Here is a 20,605-nt window from a genome sequence, read left to right as displayed (position 1 = left end):
TTTTAAATTAATTGAAACCATATTACATTAATTAAAAAACATAGAAAATTAAACCTAAAAAATAGAAAATTAAAGCTAAATTACTAAAAAAAACATTAGAAAATTAAACCTAAATTACTAAAAAACATAAAAAACATAGAAAATAAAACCTAAATTACTAAAAAAAAATAAACATAGAAAGTTCAACCTAAATTACTAAAAACATAGAAAATTAAACCTAAATTACTAAAAAAACATAGAATCTAGTTGCGATATTTGTCAAGAACTTCTTGTTAAATTTTTTAAAAACGCCCTTAAATTTTCCGGGTCAAGATTCGGTTGCGGCACCATATTTAAAAATTGAAGATTGGTGAGTGCCATTTTTCGTCGACGAGCTTCCTCCGTTGATTCAAATTTTCTTTCTAAAATACTTAGTGTTTTGTCTATTTTCTTCGCTAGTATGTCATCGTTGGTTGACTTTCCGCTTGACCCGCTTATGTGAAGGCTTAGCCAAGTTTGAAGCCTCTCGAATGACTCAGCTAGTTTACTAGACCCTCTATCCGACCCCCTTTTCTTTTGCCCTAAGCCCCAGTCATCCGTGGAGCCTTTTCATATCATAGCTAGGCCTCCTCTTTTTGAGGCCCCCTTTCTCGCTTTGTCCCATCCCGGTGGTCAACGAATATGGACGTCCGGGCGACCCTCCCCCTCGTTGGACTATCAAATCACATACCTAACACATGTCTTTGCTTTTTCCAATGCACATTTTCATTATATGTAGTTACCTCCTCAAGATTTGCCTCAATGTCATCCATCTTAACATATGGATCCTCATGAGGTGGACTGTTTGGGGTTGACTGCACCTTAAGACATAACTTGCTAAAAAACACATCATTCATGGTCTTAGTTAATGGAATGCAATCTACATGTTCAAGGTCATCGCGTATATTACCTTGCAATTCATCTGGGTCATTCTGAATAGCTCCCTCAACATACGCTTCTTCATTAACTTCAGCTACCCTTAAATGGTTGTCTTCCACACCGCTTACATCAAATTGCTCATCGAAAATCCATTGATGTACATTTACACCAAAAATAAACATTCATACACCTCTCGTTTGCATATCCTCAATCCATCGGGAAACTCTATTTCGGGCATGCAAAAATAAACATTCATACACCTCTCATTTGCATATCTTTCAAGGAACCCCACAAACTCGTTCCTGTCCATTCTAGCAATATCAACATCCTCAAACTTTTGATCCGCTCCATCCGTATAACTAATTACTAGGTACCTAGTAAAAAATCTAGCAAAGTGAACATCAATCTTCATATAAATGACCATGGTATCGAGACTTTAGGGAAATAGTAAGATAAAAATGGGAAGAAGAAGACAATGATTGTTCTTTATCAAAAGATTTGTAGGGCAAACTCATTTAACGATAAGATGACGTAGAATCTTAGTTGACATATTTTTAAATGAGGTGAGCTTAAAACCTAGTGACTAGGACAGAGTTTACCGGCTTACCCATTTAGTTTGAACATAATGACTTTAAGAATAGGTAAATTAATAATTTGTTCCCTAAATGCAAAAAAAGGGCCTTTTAAACCATAACATGGTTGAACTACATTGATATTTATTCGAAACTTAAAAACTTTTATTTTATTTGCCCAAAAAGCTATAATCATCAAAAACTTCTTCACAATTAACTGATATGTTGTTAAAAGATTTATAGTCTATCTCTTGTTAAAAGACTTCTAATCCAACAATATCCGGTATTGCTTTCCTTATTAAGATTGAGAATTTAAGTCAATGTGGTGGACATAAATATATTTAAGAAATAAATTTAAAAAGTAATTTATAAATAGGTTAGATTTAAAAAAAATTTAAGAGATCTCTTTATCGGATCATGGTCCAATCCGTTCAACCAACGAGATCGACCCATATTTTAAAACAGTGGATATAAATGACAAATGTATGTGGAATTTAGACCAAGGTCCAAAGCATCAATTGTCGCCATCCCTTCAAATTAGGGTTCTTCACGTGTTTGTTTTTAAGGATTCTCCATTTATTCCTTTTTTTCTTCATCCTAATCGTCGATCGAAACCCTAACATTTGTAGAACTAGATAACGATGACGGGAAAAGCAAAGCCAAAGAAGCACACAGCGAAGGAAATCGCTGCGAAGGTGGACGCAGCGACGACCAACAGAGGCGGTGGAAAGGCCGGAGTTGCTGATCGCACCGGCCAGGTGAAAGGCGGTCATGCTAAGTATGAGTGCCCTCACTGCAAGATTACCGCACCTGATGTTAAAACGATGCAGGTTCATCATGATGCTAAGCACCCTAAGATTCCCTTTGATGAATCTAAAATCAGCAACCTCCATGCCATCCTTGCACCTGTTGCTGATACATCGAAACCTCGCCCTGGTGTTCGTGGCAGCCTCAAGAAGTGAATTTCTCGATTATTGCTATTATGTCTTTATTATGATAAATTGACCACTTTCGATAATGTTTCCTGGCTGTTTGATTTAGACAGTAGTTCTAGTCCCTTGTCAAATGCATGATGATGTTTGTGGGTGTTTGGTTAAAATGCTATGTTATGAGTCATGTCTTATGCTTGCTTTATAGCCGTCTGATCTTGCTTTTATTGGTTTTCTCTATAGATTTTGATCTTGCCAAGACTTTTCACCATCTTTAGTTTCGATCTCTCATTGCTAATTCACATGATTATGTTGAGTTTGTTTTGTATACCTACTACTAGCATGTTAGTATCCTTTTCAAGCATATGTGGTATAGATGATGTGTCTTGTTTAGCGTATAAATACATGTGCATCTTTTGCTGCTTTTGAACATTTAGTTATAACTCTAACCAGATCTTAGTGTTTTGCTCTTGGAAGAACAGAAAGATACACTTTATGTCATGCAAACTTGTTTCTGCACATTTCTCTTAGAATCTTTTTGCCATTTGCTAGGATTATCTGTGCGTGTATATCTTTTGGTATGAAGTTGGATATGAGAGTCTAATCTAGGCACTTATTGCTTGCTGTTGCTGTTTAATGTCTGCATATGTATGTGTATGTTCTGGAAACTCTACCTTATGCTAATTCTGTATGAAGTTACATTTTGACATTTCATAGACGCAAATCTTTATTGGTGTTTGCTCAAGTTTCCATTTCAATCTAGTATTTTGAACAAATGTTATTATGATTACTAGAATATTGCAAATTTTGGGGAATTCTTGGTGTTTATGCATCTAAAAGTGCATGGTTCTTGTTAAAATGGTCTAGGACACAGATCATAGTTTCTGTAGATAATTATTGATCTGTCAAAAAGGATTAGATGCCTTCTGATAATCTTCCCAACCGATTTTAGTGTGAATGTAACCTTTTTGTTTTTGTTTTTTTTTTTTAAATGTAAATGCGTGAATACTTTTATTTTTGAAAACCAGTATATGCTTTAGGACTGGATTCCTATACTTGCGTGCTTTAAAACTAGCACATAGTACATACATTGTTTACTGGTTATTAACCAAAATACCTGATTAAGTAAGTTTCTTGATTAGCATATTGGTTTGACTATTTGGTAGTACTATTGGTAGGATGAGAATATGATTTGAGGTTGTAAGGGCGACGATGGAAATGAAAATGGTTTTGTGTTCTAAATTCTTGATGGTTTTATATAGGAATGAAAAGATGCCTGAGAAGTGAAGGGGGCAAAGGTATCAACAAGAAATGGTGGGGGTATGATTTTTTAATCAGCTTTTTGTTTGTGTGTTATAATATGCTTTGTGGTTAAACGCCAATAATCTGCAATGATTGTGTATATATACAAAAAATATCAAATATAGAAGAGGTATCAGACAAATTGGTATGAACATAAAAGCCAAGAACATGAAATATGAAAGCTTGTTTTGATTACATCAATTTTACCGAAAGTTGCAAAATACAGTATACTTATGGGATGGGATGTTCTCAATACTTGCAATATAACGATAAATAGGGTAAAAGTACCATAAAATTGAAGTTACTTGTGTGATTTACATTTACAAGATTGTTGTGATTTTAAACTGGATCCAAATCTAGCAATCCATCATCACCAGCTCTTTGTTCTGATTGTAATTGTGTTGGAAAGATGGTAAAAAAAAAAAAAAAGATATTGAAGTGCCTGTAATCAACAAGTGACCAAATAGTAATCTGGTTGACCATTCTCATAACTTGTTTAGAATAATGTGAGGAGCCAGTAATGTAGAGTTCTGACAGAAGGGTTTCTGTTTGTTTTAAGATTAATACCGTGCAATCAATAGACAATTAAAATGGATTGTCGATAATGAGGAGCCAATTATTGGTAAAATGTAATAAAGGGATGTATACATAAAGAAAAGGAAACACCATTTACCTTGGTGAAACCCAATTTGATGAGTTTATCACTTCATTTTCACTATTGTATTGTGTTGATCTATTTATGTTTTTATATATTTAATTAATTTAATTTTATTGAAAGGATATTTTTTATAAAATGAATAAGATTTTTTGGTATATTTTAATTTTTAGTCATTTTATAAATTAAAAAGAATAAAAGAAATCAATAAAAGGTAGTTTAGTCATTTTTATGTCTTACATATGCTAATTTGTTTTAATAAATTTGCTAACTAAATAGAAACCAACAACTTATTTCATTAGATTCCATTTCATTTCTAGAGATTATGCGAACCAAACCTATTATATATTTATATATTCAAATTTCTTTGGATTCCATTTCCTTTCTAGAGATTAGGCGAACCAAATGTATTATATATTTATATATTCAAATTTCTTTGGATTCCATTTCCTTTCTAGAGATTATGCAACTAAATGTTCATTTAGTATCCGGTTAAAATATATGTTCATTTAGTATCCAGTTAAATATATCAAAAAATCGGCTAATAAAATATAACCTCTTTAATAAATGAATTTTTTTTGATACATGTCAAACTCTTATTGATTTGACCACATGTCATTTTGTGGTTATTTTCAATTAAATTTTTCACATGACATTTTGTGATTTTTTTTTTCATTTTATCAAATTTCATGATACTTAAATGTAATAATTATAATAAATGTAATAATAAATAAATATCAATTTCATTACTTGACTTTCTTTTTAATTTTAAAATTTGTAAATTAAAAGCTTATTAGTTTTCTTTGCTTATTTATCTAAATTATTTGTTTAAATTTAAAAAAACACATTAATTTTAATTTTAATAATTCAATATTTTTCTAATTTTATTATAAATTCAAACTTTTAAATGTTTAGAATTTCATATTTAATTTTTCTTTTAAATGAATCCGTGTAATACATGAGTTTTACATAATTGCTTTATTAAATTTGCTAACTAAATAGAAACCAACAACTTATTTCATTTGATTACATGTCAACCAAACGTATTATATATTTACATACTCAAATTTCTTTGGATTCCATTTCCTTTCTAGAGATTATGCGAACTACATGCTCATTTCGTATCCAGTTAAATATATCAAAAAATCGGATGATAAAATACATTATACATCATAAATCGTCAAAATTCAGATTTTAATCAAGAGTTAAGTTATTATTTTGTTAAGTCTATGTAAGATCATCATCATCGGTGAGTTACCGTGACATTCGTCATTTTAAAAAAAATTATTTATGCTTATTTGAGAATCAGAATATTTATTTTTAAAGAATAATATTGTTGAATTTGCTTTCAGAAAAACATGATAAATATATCATCAAAGCATTTCAGAAGAAATGTATTTTGTTTATATTAAAAGTTTGGGATGTCATCGTTAATACAGAAACATAAGCATAAACAAACCTTACATTCATTTACACTAGTGATTTACATCTCTTTTATTCTCTCAGTGTAATGTAGCTTCATATCGACACCTGTGATACAAATAAACTGAGTGGGTATGGTTGGGAAACCTGGTGAGTATGTAACGACCCAAAATTTCACGTCCAAAAATTTCGTTTATAAAACATTACATAGAAAACGTTAATAATTAAAACATTGTTTAGTTGAACCACTTCACATCGAAAACCAAATTAAAAACCACAACATTCGATCGATCAAAATATCAAAGTATCAATCCCAGAATAAACTCGTAACTGCGGAACCAAGAGAGTGTGTGTGACATGTTACTACCGCGCCGGCTCCTTTCCCCTGGCTGAGGAGGTACCTGAAACCAAAGCTGAAAACCGTAAGCACGAAGCTTAGTGAGTCCCCCCATAATACCTCATACCATGCAAGCATATAACAAACAACGTTCAGCTAGGAGTTACGGGCCTCGCCCACACTCGGGAAGATACGGGCCCTGCCCACACTTCGCTAGCCGGGAGATACGGGCCTCGCCCACACTTGTGAAAATACGGGCCCTGCCCACACTTCGCTAGCCGGGAGATACGGGCCTCGCCCACACTCTACTATCTGGGAGATACGGGCCTAGCCCACACTCCAACCTCGGAGAGATACGGGCCCTGCCCACACTCAACCGCTAACCCATAATATACAAGTATCACACAGACAACAAGTATAAGCATCTCTATCATATTGACACATATATCATACTCGACTAAACCCAGAGATACGGGCTCGGCCCACACTCTCGTACTAACATCTCGTCTACACGGGCCGGCCTTGTTGCCTTAGACCCGTTTCTACTGAAAAGGAAACTCACCTCGAAATAGCTGCTAATCTGGTCGAGAACTGACTGCCTACTGCTGCTCCGGAAATCCTCCGGCTGCAAATCTCACAACATACTCAGTCAATCACTGCTAACTGTCCATTGGGTAAAATGACCATTTTACCCCTGATCATGTCATAAGTCAAAGTCAGAGTCAACTTTCAGTTGACCCGACTCGCCGAGTTGGCTCTCCAACTCGCCGAGTCCCTAACCAAACGACTGTCCTGGATCCCGACCCTACTCGTCGAGTTAGGCGTTGCCTCGACGAGTTCTTCTTCTTAACTGAGGTTCAAGTCCTTCATCCTACTCGCCGAGTTGTATGAACAACTCGCCGAGTCTGTTCTTGATCTAAGGAGATTGCCTTGAACTCGCCAAGTCAGGGCATGGACTCGCCGAGTTCCTCCATGGATGAGTTTGGCTTCCAACTCACTGAGTCACACCCCGTGACTCACTACACCCACTCGGCACAACGAAAAGGGGACAACTCGGAGACTCGCGAGCAGACTCGCCGAGTCGTCGCCATGCATTCACTATATATGCGATTTTGCTCGATTCCAGTCCATGCCATTTACAGATCTGGGTTCCTAGAGCATGAATGACACGTAAAGTTTCCAACTTTACGTGTAGATACTCACCAATGAGGGATTTAGGGCTCAAAATGCCTCAAAAGGGTAGATCTAGGGTGAACAAGCAACATGGGTCCATAAAGGTAACAAATTTGAGCTCCTGGAGCTCAATCTTGCCTAGATCTAAAGGCCAATCAACTTATTACGACTTATATTGCACATACAAGCTTGGGGATTGGCTCAAGAATGACTTAAATGAAGTAATAAACATAGAAACAGGGGGAAAACAGGTTATACCTCAAAGGAACTGCTGAGAGAGCACAAAGATGCTTGGATTCCTTCCCTTCCTCTTGATCTACTCCCCTTTTGCTTCAAAACCTTCAAGAACACACAACAATTTCTTCAAACTCTCAATGAACAAGCTTAGAACGAGGGTTGGGAGCTTTGAGGGTGAATGGGGGCTGGCCTGGGGCGGATAAGACGTTTAAATAGGGTGCAAACCCCTGAAACTTAGGGTTTCATCCAAAAACGGTGACTCGCCGAGTCGCCAACTTAAACGTGTCCCGGGTCCCGTATCTACTCGGCGAGTCGGACCTATGACTCGCCGAGTCCAAGGCTACAAAAAAGAGAATACTCAAATAAGATTTACGTACCAGGAACCAGGTGCTACAAATCTCCCCCACTTATTTTAGACTTCGTCCTCGAAGTGTGCTGCTCGATCCTGAAACAGCTCGGGATAATGCTCCAGCATCTCATCCACCGGCTCCCAAGTCCATTCCGAACCCTTGCGGTGCTGCCATTGCACCTTCACTAGCTCCACCTTCTTGTTCCTCAAATCCTTCGACTTCCTGTCGAGGATTGCGACTGGGCGCTCAATGTAATTCAGGCTGTCATCAACCTGTATATCCTCTAGCGGCACCACCGCTGAATCGTCCACTAGGCACTTCCACAGCTGAGAAACATGGAAAGTGCTGTGGATCTGGCTGAGCTCGGCTGGCAGATCCAGCCTATACGCCACCTTGCCCACCCGGGCTACAACCCTGAACGGTCCGATGAATCTCGGGCCCAACTTGCCCCGCTTCCTGAATCGAATGACGCCTTTCCAAGGCGACACCTTCAGGAGAACCATATCCCCGACTTGGAACTCCAAGTCGGATCGACGCTTGTCGGCGTAACTCTTCTGTCGACTCTGAGCAGTCTGAAGCCTGCTCCAAACCTGCTGGATCCTCTTGGTCGTCTTGAGCACCACTTCGGTGCTCCCCATGACTCTCTGGCCAACTTCACCCCAGCATATCGGGGTCTTGCACCTCCGTCCATACAACATCTCGAATGGAGGGCGGTTGATACTCGCGTGGTAGCTGTTGTTGTAGGAGAACTCGGCCAAGGGAAGATAGGTATCCCAGCTACCACCGAAGTCCAACACGCACGCCCGCAACTTATCTCCCAAGGTCTGGATGGTCCGCTCGCTCTGACCATCCGTCTGTGGGTGAAAGGCGGTGCTAAAATGCAAACGAGTGCCCAACTCGTCATGAAATCTCTTCCAAAATCTGGAAGTAAAACGCACATCCCTGTCCGAGATAACCGATACTGGCACCCCGTGCCGCGCCACGATCTCCCTGATATAGATGTCGGCTAATTTCTCGGCCGATATGCTCTCCTGAATCGGGATAAAGTGAGCACTCTTGGTCAATCGATCCACGATGACCCAAATCGAATCCACTCCACGCGCGGTCCTGGGAAACTTCGTGATAAAATCCATCGTGATATCTTCCCATTTCCACAGTGGAATATCCAACTGCAGCATCTTGTCATGCGGTCTCTGAAGTTCGGCCTTGACCGTCCGGCAGGTCAAGCACCGCTCAACGTACCATGCCACATCCCGCTTCATGCAGGGCCACCAATAATCTAGACGAAGATCCCTATACATCTTCGTCGCCCCGGGATGAATAGAGAATCGGGACTTGTGCGCCTCCTCTATCAAAATCTGGCGCACGCCTCCGTGATATGGCACCCACACCCTACGGTGTAGTGTCAATAGTCCTCGGCTATCGTAATCAAAGGAGGAAACTTGACCCACCACACGCTCGCTCTTCCGATGCTCCTCCTTGATAGCCTCCTGTTGAGCCTCCCGAATTCGCTCCAACAGGGGAGTCACCACGGTCATCCTCAGGCATACGTCCCTGATCGGCGCCGCCTTGCGGCTAAGCGCATCGACCACCACATTGGCCTTCCCCGGGTGGTAGAGGATCTCGCAATCATAATCCTTCACCACGTCCAACCACCGACGCTGCCTCATGTTCAGATTCGGCTGATCCATGAGGTACCTCAAACTCTTGTGGTCCGTGTAAATGGTACATCGAACCCCGTAGATGTAATGTCGCCAAATCTTGAGGGCAAAAACCACCGCCCCCAACTCCAAATCATGCGTCGGGTAGTTTGCCTCGTAAGGCTTGAGCTGCCTCGAGGCGTAGGCAATGACATGCCCCCTTTGCATCAATACCGCGCCCAACCCTGAAATGGACGCGTCACAATAAACCACAAAATCCTCTACGCCCTCTGGCAGGGCTAAGATCGGCGCCTCGCACAATCTCTGTCTCAGTGTCTCAAATGTAGCCTGCTGCTCGGGTCCCCACCGAAAGACCACGACTTTCTTCGTCAGCCGCGTCAGGGGTACGACTATCTTGGAGAAATCCTGAATAAATCTCCGATAGTAGCCTGCTAATCCCAGGAAACTCCGAATCTCAGATGGAGACTTCGGAACCTCCCATCTCATCACGGCCTCGACATTGGCCGGATCGACCAGAATCCCGTTCTGGTTGACGAGGTGTCCAAGAAATTGCACCTCGCGCAACCAGAACTCACACTTGGAGAACTTAGCATATAAGCTCTCCCTCCTCAGGGTCTCCAACACCTCCCTCAGATGTTCCTTATGCTCCTCCTGAGTCTTGGAATAAACCAAGATGTCATCGATAAAGACTATCACAGACCGATCCACCATCGGTCTGCATACGCGGTTCATGAGGTCCATGAACGCGACAGGAGCATTGGTGAGCCCAAACGGTATCACCACGAACTCATAATGGCCATAGCGCGTCCGAAACACGGTCTTCTGCTTATCCTCCTCCCTGACCCTCATCTGATGGTATCTCGAACGCAAATCGATCTTGGAAAACCAAGACGCTCCCTGAAGCTGGTCAAAGAGATCATCAATCCTCGGGAGTGGGTAACGGTTCTTCACCGTTATCTTATTCAGCTCCCGATAATCTATGCACATCCGGTGCGACCCATCCTTCTTCTTCATAAACAGGATCGAGGCTCCCCAGGGTGAACTACTCGGACGAATAAATCCCTTGTCTAGCAGCTCTTGCAGCTGCGTAGACAACTCCTGCATCTCGGGAGGAGCCAACCGATACGATGCCTTGGCTATCGGAGCCGCACCAGAAACGAGGTCAATCCTGAACTCCACCTGCCGCTCCGGAGATATCCCAGGAAGCTCCTCTGGGAAAACATCTGCGAAATCTCGCACCACCGGAACCTCACTCACTGTCGCCTTACCCGCCTCCCGGGTATCCATCACATACGCGACATATCCTGCGCATCCCTGCTGAAGGTAGCGCCTCGCCCTCGCTGCTGAACATATTGCGGGTCCATACTACGGCCTCTCGCCATGAATCACTAACTTTCCCCCGCCTGGGGTCCTGACCCGCACTAGCTGCTGCGCGCAATCTATCACCGCCCCATTAGGGCTCAACCAATCTATGCCTATAATCACCTTGTTCCCACGCAGCGGAATAGGAACCAGGTCTACTAAGAAACGCTCCTCAAACAGACGCAATACGCAATCCCGAAACACCATCGATGCTCGCACCGATCGATCATTAGCAATCTCTACCTCCAAAGGGCAATCCAACATGCCCGAAGACTCATGAAACTTCTTGCTAAGCGCAAGGGACACAAATGATCGGGATGCACCCGAGTCGAATAACACCTGAACTGGGATACCGTTCACATGGAACGATCCTAAAACATATATATACCGAGCACATATCAATATCATAACATCATAAAATAAAAATAGAGGGAAAGAATCATACCCGTCACCACATCGGGTGCGGCGCGTGCCTCCTCGGTAGTCAACTGGAATGCTCGGCTCCTCACCACCGGAGCCTCTGCCTTGCCCTGCCGGCCATCCGTGATCCGCAGGGTCGCTGGAGCTGGCGCCTTCACCGACGCTGAGACTGTCAACTGGGGGGCAATTGGCCTTCTTGTGGCCCCTCTGGTTGCAGTGGAAACACAGCAACTCAGACGTCTGAATAGCCGAAACTGGAGTAGTACAATCTCTGCTAAAGTGCCCCGTCTTGCCGCACTTGTAGCAGCCTGCTGATCCCATCCTACATGATCCCTCATGCGTCCTGCCGCATTTCCCGCAGCGGCCGGGTCCTCCTTGGCCTTTCGGCCTCCCATCTGATCCTCTGGGCTTCTTTCCTGAAGCCCCAACCACCTGCCCCGCCTCTGCCTTCCTCTTCCGAATGTGCTCTAAATCAATATCCCTTTCCCTCACCCTGGCGATCATGGACTCCAGGGTAGGGCAAGCTGAAAAGCTGACATGCTCTCGGATGTCAGCCCGTAGCATATCATGATAACGGGTCCTCCTCATATCCTCGTCACCCGCATACTGGGGTACCAACAAGGCCCTCTCCCGGAACTTGGCGGTGATCTCCGCCACAGTCTCCGTTGTCTGCCTCATGTCCAAAAACTCCCTGGCCAGCTGCTGAAGCTCGACAGCCGGCGCAAACTCTGCCCTGAACCTGGTCACAAAGTCCGACCAGGTCATAGCCTCGATAGCTGAGGCTCCCAACGAGTCACCCACTGACTCCTACCAATCCCGGGCTCGGTCTCGTAAGCACCCTGCTGTATACCTCACCTTCGACCCCTCGGGGCAGAAGCTAGTCAACTGTGCAGACTCGATGTCTGCAATCCATCGCCTGGCAGCAATGGGGTCTTTCACCCCGTGGAAATCCGGCGCACCACTGCCCCTGAAGTCCTTAAAGGACAGTGTGCGAGATCCTGACTGGCCAGATGCCATGTCGCTCCTGAACGCCCTGAGGCGATCCTCCATCAACTCGATGATCCCTTCCTTGATCGACTCGAAGATAATGGGAGTCGACTCAAGGATACCCCTGGTGATCTCTGACGTGATGAACTCGCGTAGTCCCTCATCTACCGGCTCAGAACCTGATCCCGAACCTGACCCCTCTCCTGAACCGCCATCTATCGACCTCGATCGAAGTACCACCATTCTGCAATACATAATAACACACATTAGTGATACTAATATTTCCTGAGGGATCACAACTACTTACAAGTTCCCTGGTCTTATCTTGGCCTTCCTTGGTTCGGGTACGGATCCTCTGCTTTTAGTAGTACGGGCCCATACTACCTTCCACATCTATCCGTACCTTCTTCAAGGACTGCCTCGACTTCACCAAGTCCCTTCCACTGCGGCTGATCACTACTATACTCATCCTAGGCTTGCCCTAGGGAAATCTTAGACTCCACCCTACCAGGTCCTTAGCTGCTGAATGCCTCTTAGTAGTGCCAATTAACCATTACCTGAACACCATCACATGCGGTGAGGCTCGAATAGTCCTTCGAGTAACAGGTTCACCCCTACAACGGTTAGACTCAAACGAGAGCTGCGCAATAGGGCCAAATCCAACACTCTAAGATTATTCAACCCTGATCACATGTGACGTGACGTATTCACCTAATGGCTAACTCCCACCACTTAGAGTCCCACAAAACACAAAGCAAGCAGCATTCGAACTAAGGGAACAATCTCATTCAACTCTATCGGCTTACAGGAACTGTACTAGCATATAATGCTAAGCTCATACCATCAGGCATAACCTAATCAGGCTATCCTACTTGCTGTCTACTCAATACTAGCATGCAATTCTCATACAGCTGAAACACATAAGGCAGGCACATAAGGCATCACTCCTAGATCCTTAGTCCTATTCTAGCATGCTGTTCTACAAAAGCTGATAAACATAACATAAACTTGTATGGGTACTTTGGGGAATACTTACTCGAGCTCGGCCGGTCGCGCACATCACACACTTCGTTCTTTCTCAAAACTCTTTTCTCAATTTTTGAAAACATTTTCTTTTAGAAAATCTTTTAATCCCTCGATTTGAGTTCAGACACCCCCGAAGGTGTGTCTGAATCCCTCAAACTAGGGCTCTGATACCAACTTGTAACGACCCAAAATTTCACGTCCAAAAATTTCGTTTATAAAACATTACATAGAAAACGTTAACAATTAAAACATTGTTTAGTTGAACCACTTCACATCGAAAACCAAATTAAAAACCACAACATTCGATCGATCAAAATATCAGAGTATCAATCCAAGAATAAACTCTTAACTGCGAAATCAAGAGAGTGTGTGTGACATGTTGCTACCGCGCCGGCTCCTTTCCCCTAGCTGAGGAGGTACCTGAAACCAAAGCTGAAAACCGTAAGCACGAAGCTTAGTGAGTCCCCCCATAATACCTCATACCATGCAAGCATATAACAAACAACGTTCAGCTAGGAGTTACGGGCCTCGCCCACACTCGGGAAGATACGGGCCCTGCCCACACTTCGCTAGCCGGGAGATACGGGCCTCGCCCACACTTGTGAAAATACGGGCCCTGTCCACACTTCGCTAGTCGGGAGATACGGGCCTCGCCCACACTCTACTATCTGGGAGATACGGGCCTAGCCCACACTCCAACCTCGGAGAGATACGGGCCCTGCCCACACTCAACCGCTAACCCATAATATACAAGTATCACACAGACAACAAGTATAAGCAACTCTATCATATTGACACATATATCATACTCGACTAAACCCAGAGATACGGGCTCGGCCCACACTCTCGTACTAACATCTCGTCTACACGGGCCGGCCTTGTTGCCTTAGACCCGTTTCTCCTGAAAAGGAAACTCACCTCGAAATAGCTGCTAATCTGGTCGAGAACTGACTGCCTACTGCTGCTCTGGAAATCCTCCGGCTGCAAATCTCACAACATACTCAGTCAATCACTGCTAACTGTCCATTGGGTAAAATGACCATTTTACCCCTGATCATGTCATAAGTCAAAGTCAGAGTCAACTTTCAGTTGACCCGACTCGCCGAGTTGGCTCTCCAACTCGCCGAGTCCCTAACCAAACGACTGTCCTGGATCCCGACCCTACTCGTCGAGTTAGGCGTTGCCTCGACGAGTTCTTCTTCTTAACTGAGGTTCAAGTCCTTCATCCTACTCGCCGAGTTGTATGAACAACTCGCCGAGTCTGTTCTTGATCTAAGGAGATTGCCTTGAACTCGCCAAGTCAGGGCATGGACTCGCCGAGTTCCTCCATGGATGAGTTTGGCTTCCAACTCACTGAGTCACACCCCGTGACTCACTACACCCACTCGGCACAACGAAAAGGGGACAACTCGGAGACTCGCGAGCAGACTCGCCGAGTCGTCGCCATGCATTCACTATATATGCGATTTTGCTCGATTCCAGTCCATGCCATTTACAGATCTGGGTTCCTAGAGCATGAATGACACGTAAAGTTTCCAACTTTACGTGTAGATACTCACCAATGAGGGATTTAGGGCTCAAATGCCTCAAAAGGGTAGATCTAGGGTGAACAAGCAACATGGGTCCATAAAGGTAACAAATTTGAGCTCCTGGAGCTCAATCTTGCCTAGATCTAAAGACCAATCAACTTATTACGACTTATATTGCACATACAAGCTTGGGGATTGACTCAAGAATGACTTAAATGAAGTAATAAACATAGAAACAGGGGGAAAACAGGTTATACCTCAAAGGAACTGCTGAGAGAGCACAAAGATGCTTGGATTCCTTCCCTTCCTCTTGATCTACTCCCCTTTTGCTTCAAAACCTTCAAGAACACACAACAATTTCTTCAAACTCTCAATGAACAAGCTTAGAACGAGGGTTGGGAGCTTTGAGGGTGAATGGGGGCTGGCCTGGGGCGGATAAGACGTTTAAATAGGGTGCAAACCCCTGAAACTTAGGGTTTCATCCAAAAACGGTGACTCGCCGAGTCGCCAACTTAAACGTGTCCCGGGTCCCGTATCTACTCGGCGAGTCGGACCTATGACTCGCCGAGTCCAAGGCTACAAAAAAGAGAATACTCAAATAAGATTTACGTACCAGGAACCAGGTGCTACAAATCTCCCCCACTTATTTTAGACTTCGTCCTCGAAGTGTGCTGCTCGATCCTGAAACAGCTCGGGATAATGCTCCATCATCTCATCCACCGGCTCCCAAGTCCATTCCGAATCCTTGCGGTGCTGCCATTGCATCCTCACTAGCTCCACCTTCTTGTTCCTCAAATCCTTCGACTTTCTGTCGAGGATTGCGACTGGGCGCTCAATGTAATTCAGGCTGTCATCAACCTGTATATCTTCTAGCGGCACCACCGCTGAATCGTCCACTAGGCACTTCCGCAGCTGAGAAACATGGAAAGTGCTGTGGATCTGGCTGAGCTCGGCTGGCAGATCCAGCCTATACGCCACCTTGCCCACCCGGGCTACAACCCTGAACGGTCCGATTCTTCAACTTATCTGTCTACCAATCCTATCTTCCATGCTCGCATAAAGCACCTGGAAATTGATTTCCACTTTATTACAAAAAACTTGTTAAGGGGAGTTTTCACTTTTCATGTACAATTTACATCCACAAACGATCAGACATCTTCACAAAACCATTGCCAACTCCTAGATTTTTCATCCTATGGTCCAAGCTACACGTCATTTACCGCCCTTAGCTTGCGGGGCATATTAGAAAGGGTTTGCCATGTTTATAATAATCTTCGTGTAGAGGGTACCTATATGTAACTTTTATCTGTAGAGATCCCTTGTACCTCATTCTAAACAATCAATATACAATTACATACTGTGGTTTATTATTGTATTTGTACAAAGTGAAAAAGATCCCATCAAACTATGATGTTTCAGCTAAAAGAACAATGAACAGACCTCTTATTCATCAACAACATGAATTGCTAAGATACAAAACAACAACTATCATCATGATTCATGAACCAAATGCCACTACACAACTAATTAAACAAGCTTCAAGCCAAACCAACATCAATAACTTTGGAGGTCTTAACACGTGTACTGCTTTGTTCTTCGAGTCCTAACCACTTGCGTATGTATTCAAATACGGTTTCATCTCTTAATAATGCCCGATGAGCACCGGGTATTCCCACCCTTTCTATTGCTGGAAATCCATCTGCCTATACATGTAGATGGTGTTTTCAGTTCCAGGATATGACACAATCTTTTGGTTGAATTTGTTAAGCATCATGTACATACACACATATTACATATGAAATAAGGTGGGAATAGTGAGTACCCTTGCTGACTCAGCGGGAACTGTTGCGTCTCCATCCACACATGAGTATTCAGGCTGCAAAAAAGAAAAAATGAGCAATAAACAACAGTTAAGATAAAATTGCCACAGGCTTGAATCTGAGACCTCATTCTCACATTCTTATTTATTGCTAGAGCAAGCATGTGGGGATAATTAGGATATAGGTCGGATATATCATAAGTATTAATAGGAATAGGAGGATTTGAATGACTTACTAATGTATGGCATATCTCAGATGGGTCGATGATTGGATCAGTTTCAGACCCATAACTGCAAAAGAGTATTCGTTTAATCACAAAACACAACATAACACAGAAGCATTTCATTTTCCCCATTTATGCAACAGAGTAGTTTTTCAAGTTTCATTCCTAGACCAAAATATTTAACAACTTATCTGTAAATTCTTTCATTGGTTAAAATTTTGGTGCATGACTTGTGTCGGTTGCATAAACATGTAAAAGTGATGACATTGTAGCAACACATACCAAACATCAAAAGGGGTATCCAGTGATGTTCCATAAATGTTATAAAAATCAATCCCTTCGGGAAGCTGCACGCTGTTTAGCATCTTGCGTGTAGTGGCTGCCCATTTGTAGATTGAAGAATTGAATGGCAAAGGTATCGTCTTCTTGTTGTACTCTATCTGTCAAGTTTACACAAAATCACTCAGATTACATTCAGAAATCAAAGGTTGACTTGTTTTTGGGACATATATATAAATTACCTCATTGCCCTTCAATGCTTCCTCAAACAGCCCCACACAATCAGATGGGTCATAAGTTTCCAGTTTGGCCGAATCTTGTCCGTTTTCTGAACGGTTTCTCCATACGAAAATTTCAGGTTGTTTTTTCCATTGGAACTCGGGATTTGGGAGCATCTCATATATTGATGGGCATTCCACCAACTAAAACCACAAAAGGAGAGAACTGAATCACCTTCATTTTTATAGCTAATGAATCTTTTGTTTCAAGTCATGATATTTTAAACCAGGAGATGATTGACAAATAAATAAATAAATTGACTACCAGTTGATGCATTGACCACCTTGACACAAAGAAATAGCTTTCAAGTCCCTCCACAAACTGTAATCCGGTTAACAGAGAATCATTGACATATCCGGGTGCACCTTGGAAAGGGGTTGCAATGGTTATCCATTTTTTCACATACTTGGAAAATGCCTATATTATATATTATATATACCAAGTTTATATTAATTCATCACATATAAGCACAATGAAAAAAATAAATAAAAAGTTCATTGGGTGTGTTTTCATACATCGGAATGGAGTGATATGAAACATGATACTAGCAACCCACCCATGGAGTGTGATATAAGGTTGACTTTTCTACCCCCTGAAGCTTTATATGCAGTCTCTAGCTTTTCCTTAAGACCATCCATTGCCTGGTCAGTTCTGCAAATAATACATGACATTTTTATTTTTATTTTATTTAAAACAAACATGTCCAAATAAACCTCTTAATTACCAAACACTAAAGTTATCTCTACCTATTGCTTTGGCGGAAGTCATATCCATATCCAAACAATGTTGTTCCTTTCTTGTATCCACACTTAATAAGCATGTCGATCATGTCATGAAAATGGTATACATCCGTCACTTGTAACAATTTTATCCACTGAAAACTCAGAATATACAAATAATATATAAATTCTTGTCTGCCTTTGATAGATGAAAGAAAGAACAGTTTCTTTTTTCGTTTTATTTAAAAAAAAAAATCTCCAATATGGCGAAAACAGAATAGATGATGCTACTGAACTTACAAATGAGGGATCTAAAATATCGATAGCATAAAGCCCATAATCATCTTGTGGAACCACAATATCAGAACTATCATCCAGTTCTTCTGTGTACCCTGAAAATCCAAAAACACATCAACTTCTATCATGTTAACAACATTCAATATATATATATATATATATATATATATATATATATATATATATATATATATATATATATATATATATATATATATATATATATATATATATATATATATAGTGACTGAACAGGAAAAGAAGCCTGACGGGAGAAAGTGTTGCATACAGAAAGTATGTTTTTTCTTCTAAACCAATGATAATAAATGAATATTTCATCCTAAGATTCCTAAAGGCAAGTTTCACAGTATTTATTAATTATAACAATATTCATCAATCTTGATGAGAGGAGTTGGGAGCAAAAAGGAAGGGAAAATAGGTAAATTGGTCGGTAAGCCAAGTTACTTTTGTCTTAATCCATTAAGTCATTCTATCCAGATTAAGACAAAAAGAAATTACGTCCCCAGTTGTCCAAATTAAGTGCTTATAACGACCATCAAAAAGCAACCCCCCCCCCCCCCCCCCCCCCCCCCTTTTTTTTTTTTTAATATAACGGCAGGCCATCATGGTTAAAGCAGCTAAATTGATATGATCAATACAACCAAACCAACTATTGCTAATCAGATAATTAATAATTCACTTGCCTGCTATCTAACCATTTTCCATAACAAATAAATAATCCTCACAACACTTCAATTCTCTAAAGATCCAAAAAACTTCTGTCGGTGTAAAGACATGACAGCAGCATTTTAAATTCGATTCCATTTCATTAACAGGAAAAAATCAGATTGATTTATAAAAATACAGAAAATTGACGTGTAATTAGAAGCTTATATTTTTTGGTTTCAAACCCAATTAGAATATTAGCAGCATTTATGAAATGTTTAACAATTAAAGACCATAAACAAAAAAAAATTTAGCGAGAAAGAGAATGAACCAGTATCGGGATTGTAGAGGGACCAGACTCTCTTTCGGAACTCCATATCAGCAAGAAGAATACGGACCCAAACACGGGTCGTAAGCCCGAACCAGCCCTTTGGCTTCGAATTCAGAATACTCCCACCAACACCACTCACCAGAAGTATCGGGTCAAGATCAGACACATCCTCACCGGAGCTCCTCCGATCACCGAAGCACCACCAGTTTCCACCTACCATTTCTTAATTCCTCCGCCGCTCCTTTGGGGAATGTAGCACGTTATGTGAGTATAAATCCTAGAGAAGTAGTAATATAGTATTATATACATAATATATATACAGTTGATCAAGAAACGAAAGGAAGTAGAAAATTGTAGCCGGAAGAGGATTTGCGCTGACTTAATGATTTGATCTCGAAATAATATTCGGTTGCGATATTCTTTGGATTCTTCAATTTACGTCTCCCCCCCTTTTTATTTTATTTTATTTTATCATGGTAACATAATTTAATACAGGGCCTTTAATATATTCTGAATTAGACGAGTTATTTAACTTAGGGTTAATTGCATAGAAAACATTACGCTTTATATATATATATATATATATATATATATATATATATATATATATATATATATATATATATATATATATATAGTTAGGTTATTTTGTTTTTATTAACTATTGTATGCCAGAATACACAGATCTGGACTATCGGATGGAATATAATCAAATGTCATGATTTGTGGGTCTATGGTAGTAGAATAGGATAGCATGTACCATATAATCACACAAATTTCAGCATAAGGGCATTTTAGTCAATTAACCTATATTAAAAAAGGAAATTTTCGGATTTTTAGGGATGATTAATTTCTTTATTTTTTAAAAATCTGAATATTTTAAATTAATTCAAATTTAAAGATCCGATTTTATTCTGTCAGAATGATAGAATGTCAACCATAAACTAGTAAATGTATTTTTCGATTTTATTCTGTCAGAATGGCAGAATGTCAAACACAAACTAGTAAATATATTCTGACAGAATACACAAAATCGATTCTTGAACTAATAATATATCAAAAAATTACATTGTATGATTGTGATTCATTGAATAATAAAAAAACATTCTGAAAGAATAAACAAGTATAATTC

At 41.1% G+C, this 20,605-nt stretch overlaps 2 protein-coding genes across 3 annotated transcripts; one reads left to right on the top strand and one right to left on the bottom strand.

Annotated features, from left to right (window-relative positions):
* Positions 1 to 1,963: 1,963 nt before the first annotated feature.
* Positions 1,964 to 3,895, top strand: LOC111920959 (protein METHYLENE BLUE SENSITIVITY 1). Its single transcript, XM_023916527.2, has 2 exons — positions 1,964 to 2,427; positions 3,661 to 3,895. Exons 1-2 carry the CDS (start codon positions 2,111 to 2,113, stop codon positions 3,683 to 3,685), a joined length of 342 nt encoding a protein of 113 aa, XP_023772295.1. The 5' UTR covers positions 1,964 to 2,110; the 3' UTR covers positions 3,686 to 3,895.
* A 12,309-nt stretch (positions 3,896 to 16,204) lies between these two features.
* Positions 16,205 to 19,909, bottom strand: LOC111920958 (phospholipase A(1) LCAT3). 2 transcript variants are annotated; one of them, XM_023916524.3, is made up of 10 exons: positions 19,474 to 19,907; positions 18,480 to 18,571; positions 18,207 to 18,334; positions 17,976 to 18,111; positions 17,725 to 17,877; positions 17,424 to 17,603; positions 17,185 to 17,342; positions 16,915 to 16,969; positions 16,682 to 16,735; positions 16,205 to 16,562 (listed from the first exon to the last, which is right to left on the bottom strand). In XM_023916524.3, exons 1-10 carry the CDS (start codon positions 19,691 to 19,693, stop codon positions 16,398 to 16,400), a joined length of 1,341 nt encoding a protein of 446 aa, XP_023772292.1. In that variant the 5' UTR covers positions 19,694 to 19,907; the 3' UTR covers positions 16,205 to 16,397. The 2 variants fall into 2 exon arrangements, with proteins under 2 accessions (XP_023772292.1, XP_042753530.1); XM_042897596.2 differs by having other exon boundaries at positions 16,390 to 16,558; positions 19,474 to 19,909.
* Positions 19,910 to 20,605: the final 696 nt, after the last annotated feature.

The sequence above is a fragment of the Lactuca sativa genome, chromosome 8 (genome assembly GCF_002870075.4).
Source record: "Lactuca sativa cultivar Salinas chromosome 8, Lsat_Salinas_v11, whole genome shotgun sequence".
Taxonomy (NCBI): Eukaryota; Viridiplantae; Streptophyta; class Magnoliopsida; order Asterales; family Asteraceae; genus Lactuca; species Lactuca sativa.
This window is presented reverse-complemented; position numbering and strand designations above follow the sequence as displayed.

Bases quoted from the DNA above. Each gene is read 5' to 3' on its own strand.
- LOC111920959 (XM_023916527.2), top strand. From the start codon at position 2,111: ATGACGGGAAAAGCAAAGCCAAAGAAGCACACAGCGAAGGAAATCGCT. The intron at 2,428-3,660 runs GTGAATTTCTCG...GGTTTTATATAG, and splicing joins GTTCGTGGCAGCCTCAAGAA to GAATGAAAAGATGCCTGAGA.
- LOC111920958 (XM_023916524.3), bottom strand. From the start codon at position 19,693: ATGGTAGGTGGAAACTGGTGGTGCTTCGGTGATCGGAGGAGCTCCGGT. The intron at 18,112-18,206 runs GTAGAGATAACT...TATTATTTGCAG, and splicing joins GACTTCCGCCAAAGCAATAG to AACTGACCAGGCAATGGATG. The intron at 16,736-16,914 runs GTAAGTCATTCA...TCTTTTTTGCAG, and splicing joins CTGAGATATGCCATACATTA to CCTGAATACTCATGTGTGGA.